This window comes from Rhodamnia argentea, chromosome 11 (genome assembly GCF_020921035.1).
Source record: "Rhodamnia argentea isolate NSW1041297 chromosome 11, ASM2092103v1, whole genome shotgun sequence".
Classification (NCBI taxonomy): Eukaryota; Viridiplantae; Streptophyta; class Magnoliopsida; order Myrtales; family Myrtaceae; genus Rhodamnia; species Rhodamnia argentea.
Genome location: NC_063160.1, coordinates 19056115 through 19064739, shown reverse-complemented (window position 1 = coordinate 19064739; position 8625 = coordinate 19056115). Strand labels below are relative to the sequence as shown.

The 8625-nt window shown below is 43.0% G+C and overlaps 1 protein-coding gene across 1 annotated transcript; it reads right to left on the bottom strand.

The window, feature by feature from the left end:
- Window positions 1–891: 891 nt before the first annotated feature.
- On the bottom strand, window positions 892–3817 carry LOC115726600 (metacaspase-1-like). Its single transcript, XM_030656551.2, has 5 exons — window positions 3208–3817; window positions 2529–2859; window positions 2061–2172; window positions 1431–1616; window positions 892–951 (listed from the first exon to the last, which is right to left on the bottom strand). The coding sequence occupies exons 1-5, from the start codon at window positions 3641–3643 to the stop codon at window positions 892–894; spliced, it is 1125 nt and encodes a 374-aa protein (XP_030512411.1). The 5' UTR covers window positions 3644–3817.
- Between the last annotated feature and the right edge of the window lie 4808 nt (window positions 3818–8625).

Sequence of the window (8625 nt, the reverse complement as noted above, 5' to 3'; positions counted from 1 at the left end):
CTTCATGGTAATGCCTTAATGCATCAATGGTGGGAAAAAAGAATGGTGTATAGAACTTCCGCACGAACAAGCACGGACCTCCTTTCATTTGACACTTCCTCGATGTATTTTTTCGAGTGATTCTCGTTCTCGTCGTGAGTTTCTTCATAGTTTGATGCACCTAGAGTTGACGAATTCAGAATGGGCTAAAATTTGGTCGGCTGTAAGGAAACGGGCTGCTGATCCGAACTCACTGCTATGCTATGACCGACGTTGTTTTTTTAAGTTTCGGAGTCGTTTAGATGGGTTTTAGGACATTTTTTGTAATTTCAGTAGCTTTTGGCTTTTTTTTTGTAATTTCAATGGCATTTTCATAATTTTGTGTCTTGTTGTAATTAGGGTTAACACTGTATAAAATGGTGTTAAGACTCTTAGGGTTCAACAGACTTTGATATTATTCTATCGATTTTGATAATCGCAATTGAAAGAACGAATTGTTCCTCTTTCCAATTCAAATTTGCTGTTTAGTCAATTTCTGTTGCGTTTTCGGCATTATAGTTTAAGGGGAATCTTACTGAAATGCAAACCTTCCTTGCATGTCTGAGAACCATATGTAGAGTGCAGACAGAAATTTACAACCGAACATCATTTCAGACCAGTGCGCAATTTCTACAGCCTCCTTGTCATATCCCAAAAAGCTTTCACCATCTTATAATGAAGTACAAAGGAGCTATCCGACGACAAAAGGACAAAGGGAAAATAAAAAAAACTGGGACCTTATGCTAATCCTATTCCTCCAATGCCTCATCATCTACCAAATATGACATATGTTCACATTGTTATTCCCTTCCATCACAAAATCTCCACAAAAGCATGTTTTAGTCCTATGCTGTACTGGAGATGTTTCCCTTTTTATAGCTCGAACCTCATATTTTCAATGCCCATCATCTCAGAACATGACAGCACAGGTTCCTGCAGAATTCAATTACAAGTAGCTCATAGTCATTTTATGGAATTTTAAGAAACTAAAGACTTCAAAAACATTTACTAATGAGACCGCTACCATATTCAAACACCTGCTTCTTTTCGATTGACTAGTACTTAATGCACCTATTTGATGACAATTGCACCAACTTTTGTCATTTATTGAGAAGACACCGCATTTGTTTCTTTTATTTTCTTGAAGATTTTCGTGTCCCGCCTGTCATATTTTCTGAGAATGGCAAACTCCAAAACCATGGTAGATTTGTGGTTGGCATGACGATGATGATCTCAGATATAACTAATGCCTTTAATAAATAGAAACATCAGGTCCCTTGAGACCTATGATCTCTTCTTGAATCAAGAATCATGGCAAGATATACCCTGGATTCTATGATGAATTATGGGATTCCGTTTCAGGTCGCCATTATATTGACTCAACAATAAATCCAGGAAGGGAAGAAGATGACCTGTGACATTTTGGCAAGAAACGACCTTGATAGGATAGGGTTGTCTAAGCAATTAGATTTGTTAGCTTCATCGATGACATCTTGCATCGCTCTCAGTAGTTGTTTATATGTAATCCCAGGTTTTTCCCGAATAGCTCGGATGAAGCTCGAGGTCACGGCACCAGACATCGCCTTCCCATAGAGAGCCTGCAAGCAATGATTATTATTGAAGAATCTCACCATTAGTATATCGATACTGTTAATATCAGAAAACGAGAGCAGCTTAAACTTGCTAAAATTGAGTACGCTTCATGTTTGAATCAAGATTCTTTTCAAATTCACATCTTTTGTTGGCACTAGGCACTGTTTCTTCAGTCGAAGTTTATTAATTTCTTTCACATTTTCCTACTGATATACAGGAATCTCAATGACTTCGTGATGTTAAGAATTAGCTCCTTATTTGCATGCAACACTTCCATCTTCTTGTTTTTTTGGTCTAAATAATTAACAGAAGAAGATCATATCATTTTCCTAGTAAAAATTCTGGAGACATTTGCACAATAGCCAGGGAAATAAACTCAAGAGAGCAACAGATTGCAAAAATTTTTGCATGTAAAGAGACGTGACTTTGTCAAAGGCCATATATCTTACAGAAGTATCGGCAGCCAGTTTCTCATCCGCACAAGCACTTAGACATATGGCAAGTCCGCCGTTTGTTCCCTTATATGCACCCGAAGGAGGCCTATTATCCACCCACTGCCCTCTGTTTTCTCGGAAAATTTCCTCAGAAATTAACATCAGATGACCTTTTCATAGTATAAGCATGCTAATTTCAAATTGCATAGGACCATTTAAGGCACTTTGCCTGCCTTCTTATGTTTTCACATAATAACTCAGCACACAGACAATACATGGCTGTATGCATGCACTTTGTTTTCTCAGGCATGAAAGTATCGATCATGTATGAGAAAACCAAAATAAGGAGGTTTACGATGCAAATTTAGTAGACCAAATTGCACAATGAATTCAGTGCATCAACGTAACACATGAAGGGCGACTATTCAGCGATGTTTTACGACAAGATAAACATTTTTATCCAGTTAAAGTTGGAGGACTCACTTTTTTATGTCGTATGCATATGGCAGTTCCAGAACATTCCCACTATGACAAGAAACAACTAGCGCGTGAAGGGTTACCCCTTTCGGCAGCGGACGAACAATTGCAGAATTTATTTCATTATCGAGGATGACGCCTTCTATGGTAAAATCAACTGGACAGATGCTTTCATCAAATCCATCCAATTCATCGCCATCACTTTCGGGATGCTGTAAATTGTGCCCTGAGAAGAAGAAAACCAAGGAGTACCCTGACCTGCAGTCCCTGAGAAGCCATTGAAACGCGTCCAGAATGTTCTTTCTTGTCGGTCTTCGACGCTCATCCTTCTCCTCTTCTGCCATTTAGTACACTTCCAACTGTGATTCCATCCGTCTTGATTATCCGTCTTATTTTCCTCAATTAATTATACATATCTTCTATATGGAGGCACTTTAAAAAGTAACTCGAAATTTCTCCAATAAAGTAATTGTGTTTTATCAAGCATAAGCACTGATTTCAGGAATCGATGACCAAATTAGCATGCATTTGGGTTCGAAGCTAGATGTATGGAGAAGGATAGGAACAGAGTGCGAGGCATCCCACGAAAATGACTGAACAAGCAGTACCTCATACATTACTAGTGATTTTAAGAATGCCTTATCTAGTAAACAACTGAAGTAATCGCGTGTAGTAATACTAATACCTGTGAGGACTAGGATGTTCTCCTCCAGAAATCCAAAGGTACGAATCAACAGTTCCTTCATGTGCCTCACATCATTAACAGTTCTCTTCAGCTCGTACTTCCTCTTCTTGTAGCTCACCCCACAGAGAACGGCACGCTTCCCTGCATGCGGTCTAGTCACCGATGTCATTCCACTTCCAGGAACTGAGTAGCAATTCGAGGAAGTCCCATTGGAGCTGGAGCTGCTTGAATTCCTGCATTTAAGCTTACTTTGAAACTTCTCCTTGAGGATACATTTGGCAACCGCGCTTGTTGGTGGCCTGACATCGTACCTAGTGAGTTCGATGAGATTCAGACAAGAAGGGCATCGCATTTCCTTTAAGGCCCATATTGGCCTCATCTGTTTTTGGCACTGGCTGCAACTTATGTAACGACCATCCATTGTGACCTTCGACATTGTTGCCCCTCTGGAATCTTAAGCACTCTTGAGAATTCAGAAATGGAGCCTAGACCACCAGGCTGATGTTTCTCTATGAGCATAGGGGGAGTTCTGAAATCTGAGTGCTGCAAATTGCCTTGCTTGTAGAACTTATACTTCTCTTCCGATGAGTGCACGCGGGAATTTTATAACATCATGGAATCTCTAATCGCGTGCTTTTCACACGGAAACTTCCATGAATAAATTCACCATGCCTGTCTCACACACCGCCCACGTGCATGCACTCTCTCACCCTCTTTATCTTCTCACCGATTCACCTGCACACACGGACAGACTTGGGAGAGGATACGAAGGAATCTTGAGGGAAGCCGTGGATTAGAGGGTGGGATCAAGAGGAGAGCAGAGGATAAGAGAATATTGGCTATGGCTAAACACAGAGGCAAGTGGAGGCTCAAGTGGGCGTTTCTTCTTCGTCTGAATAAAAGACCAGAGGTGGATAAAAGGCAGAGAAGTAGAGTTGGTGGAGGGGATATACGCGGGGACTCTCTCGGCCAAAAAGGAAAGAGAGTGTGAGTTCTGGTTGTGGCGAGAGTTGAGACCAAGAGTAAAAAAAAAGGGCAGAAAATTCTCCAGAAGAAGAAAGATCGTGTCACACCCCGACTCTCGAGCTCGCGACATCCCTACCAATTCGCCCTAGGTCATAAAGGATAGTGTCTCGGGTACACTATCGACTTACTCGCTTACAGCGCATGCGGAAACGTGAACTCTCCGGTCAACAAACAACATAGGGTAGTAAAGCGGGAAACAGACACAACAGTCATTCAGCCAAAAGATATATCGTTTCATAACTATAACAGATAATCCTTAACCTTACAGAGCTAACAGCCAACCTATACAACCCCATGCTTCGGGACGGCCCTCTAAGACTCTAAAAAAGATATACGAGTCGGGTAAGGTTAACTCTCATCTACTCTCAAAATCCTACAACGACCCTAGCCTTAACGTCCACGGCTCCATCACTTGGGACCCGAAACGTTAAACGATGGGATGAGAATAATCCCAGTGAGTCAACACCTAAGCCTGGCTAGGGCATTGATTCGCTTAGAAAATCCTACCAGGCAACCACAAAAGCATCGTACATATATATGTCAACCACATGCAAACTTACCAATCTTCAGCCATGCACAATGTAATGCTCGACTTAACTCAACAGTCACATCGGACAAACAATGGGCACGACATCATATCAATTTGCACGCGCAGGACACCATACGAAGTCCATTTATTAATCGGTGACCCACACGATCGGCGTGGTCGGCGCATACGACCGGTGTGGCCCCAACACTACGACTGTTAGTGTATACCGGCAAGACCAGGCATCGTCTCTTACTTCCGGCTACGGCAATTGAAAGCTATGTATCCGGTGCGACCGGCACGACATAGCAGCATGTGTATTCTAAAAGGAGAGTCGGTCCGTCACAAGTTGTGACCGACATCCGACGGTTCATGTGATTCGTGACTAGCATGGGTACGAATTGACGTGCATTTGACAAGTTGTGTGGTTCCGTAAGACCGGCTTGGTATAAACTTGTCGGGTTCCCGTACGACCGGCACGGTTTAACCTCATCATATGACCACTCGGGCATATCCGACAACCAACCAATTTTTATCTTTTACTTTTAGCCGGATGCTTATGCGGACATGCTCAAAGACTCGGCACAAGGCCATTTTTATGCTAAAACATGCAATTTAACTCCGCATGTGGTTAGATGAATGCACAATATTATTCACAAGGCTTTGTATCCGATACTGAGTGCCCGACACCCATGATTGCTCACGCAACAACCAGCAGTCAACACCAAGCATTCACTCAAATATTCAATCACCACAGATTAATTAAACACAAATAATAATCCCAACGATAATTATTAATCCAATTTTAGCCAATTGACAGTCGTACGCTCGGCTCTAACCTATCGCTTGCTCGCGATCAAATACCGGCAATCACCGCCTAAACAATCGATCCAATCTAATCACCAATTAGCCACGACGACCAAACCAGATCCGACTACCTTAAATAATTGTGGCCATTTATTTTAAACCTAATTTCTATCTAGTTCGACCATAATTAAACTACCTAAACACCCTAAATTGCTAACTACGCTAATTAACTATCACTAAGCACAATTAGCGCCCTAATCGGGGTTTAGGGGTTTAACTCACAAAAAACCGGCGGTCGGTGTCGGGTTGGGTTTCGAGTCGTAGGTACTATTCAAGGGGTCGGGTGCTGTTCACAGAACAGTAACCTCGGCGACATGCGCTCGGGATGGTAGCTGGTGGTGGTTTGTGGACTTGGGTTAGCATGGGCTAGAACGGCACGACTTCACGGTAGAGGGCGAGCGGCTCCCAACTAGCTTGCGGCCATAGCGACCAGTGGGCTCCTCGGGGTCCCGGGGGCTGGTCGGGGTAATAACAGGGCCAGCAATTGCTGTGGGCTGTCGGGATAGAGGCGAGGGTCGACAGGGCTGGCCGGCTCGGGACAGAGGCGGCAAGGTCGGTAGGGTGAGTGGAGGTCGCGGACCGGCGGGATTGGGTCACACATGGCTGGCGGCTTTTGGTTGGTCAAGCTCTGCTGCACACGGCGAGGGACGGAAGCAGCTCGGGCAAGGTTGTAGTTGGTCGAGGGGTGATTTGTAGGTCTCAACGGGTCGTAAAGGTCATAGGTGGCTAGCGTTGGGACACGGTGAGGAGGTGCAACGGCATCGGGGACATCGGTAGGGACTCGAGCTTGGGTCCGGGAGTTCGTGGTCTACAGAGGCGACGACTTGCGATGGTCGGGCTCGAGCTGGCGTCGAATCTATGGCTTGGCGGTTTGCGGGATACGGTGATAGGGGCGATAAGGTGCGGTGTCCGGCGATTCGGGTGGAGGCCGGAGCCGGTTAGGCGTGGTCGGGCGGAGGGGTGCGACCAAAGGAAAGAAAACCAGAGGAAGAAGAAGAAGACTAAAGAAGAAGATGAACAGTAGAGAGGGGAGGGGTCTGTTGTAGGGGTGAGCGTGGTTCCAAGGTAGAACCGAGAACTAGAAAATCGAACATGTGGTTTCCGATTCCCCATTTTGAGGAACTGCCGGTTCCGGTTCCGGTTCTCTATGGAACCGAACCGGAACCGACACTTTTTATATGTGTCATAAAAATTGGAAATGTTGCTACTTATGTTGTATATGTGTCATAGAACTTGGGAACGTGATCTTGAAATCACTCAAACTTCTTTAATAGATCGAATCGGAGAGGGAGCGAATTGCTCTGGAGTTGGTGGAGGAAAAGAAAGCCCAAGTTGAACGTGAGAGAAGTTTACAAGAGCAAACTAAAAAAAATTGAAAACTTGAGCTCGATTGTGTTGTGCTCAAATAGGGAAGAGATTCGAGATAATTTCAAAAAGGTATTGCACAAGTGGCAAGCTAGTATATTGTAAATACTTTGAATTCTCCAAGTCTTATGTTTTATAATTCACAATCTTACACTTTGGTAATGCACTGGCTTTTTTTTTTTTTTTGAATCAATTGCTAATCACTCTCTGTGATTAAAAATGATCATGTGGATGTTGGAGCTGCTGTTCTTAAGTGTTCTTAGTAAAATTACAAGTTCTCAGATACCCTGGAACCTGTGATAGGGTATGTTCCAGGTTCTAGGATACGTAGGGTACGTTTTAGGTTCCAAAAAATGAGGAACATGTACTAGCGGGTAGGTTTTAGGTGAAATCTACCCGGAACCCGGAATCGCTCAATCCTAGTCTGTCGTACGGCAGAAGGGGGAAGAGAGAGAGAGAGAGAGAGAGAGAGAGAGAGAGCGAGCACGTGGGGGAGCGGGGGGAAGAAGAGAGAGAGAAGAAAAGGTGATGGGATGGGGGGTTGAAAAGTCATAATGGGAGGGTTGTGATGTGAGATGACTTGAGTGGGGCCCACAAAATATTCAAATATCTTGTCTTGTAGTGTATAAATAAGAAGGGCAAAAAGGTAATTCAACAATACCGGACAGGTCGAATATTTGGTTCAATCGGCGGAGGGTATTTTTTGTCTTAACACAAGTCGGGCTAGGTTAGGGTTAGGCTCGGGCGCGAGGGTCTCGATTCTACCACGCGACGATTAAATTATCGAGGCCTAATTTACTCTGACCGACGTCTCAGAAATAATCCAATTATTATCTCCTAAACCTCCAAAATCCAAATTTTACTTACCAAGCTGGAATTCGCGATTAAAATCCATCAAATCCAATTCTTTTTTCTTAGGGACGTCGAAATTCCTAGACGTCACAACTCTAACTACCTTAAGAAATTTCGTCCCCGAAATTACACTACAATTACACCCACAAAAGATAGAGATACCGACACAACACAACGTTCTCACCGATCGTCAAACACGACTCATTTCATATTAATCCTTATCTCAACTTGTTGACACCTAAATTTTGATTTTTAGCGAATCATTTATTTAAGCATAAAATGAGAATTAGCCATAATTCTCGCAAAAATAATTTCTCATGCATTGCATATTTATTTTTTGTCAATCATGTTAGAGGTGAGTCATTGAGCTTAATTTCGACATGTGGCCGGACCAAACTCAACTTGAAATTTTCGCCTATGGCTAGAGGGAGGGCCGAATTTTTGTGAGCTAATTGAACTCATTTTCAAGCTTAATCTAGTCCATTTGAGCTTAATTAATAAGGCTTGTAGTTTGATGTCCATTATTTGAAATGAGCCCACAAGAGCACAAATTAATTCAGCCAAGCCCATTGCACATATTAATTAGCTGAAAATTGCAATAAATGCCAAGTTGGAAAATGTTAGATAATTTAGCAATTTGATTTGAATATATCTCTCGGGCTCTAGATTAGGAAAATAACAGATTTTGTTCTTAAAGAAAACCCTAAATCTAAGCCTATATAAGCATAACTTTGCTCACAATTTTGAGGGGGGGACTTCATTCAAAGCACGGCCATTGTTGG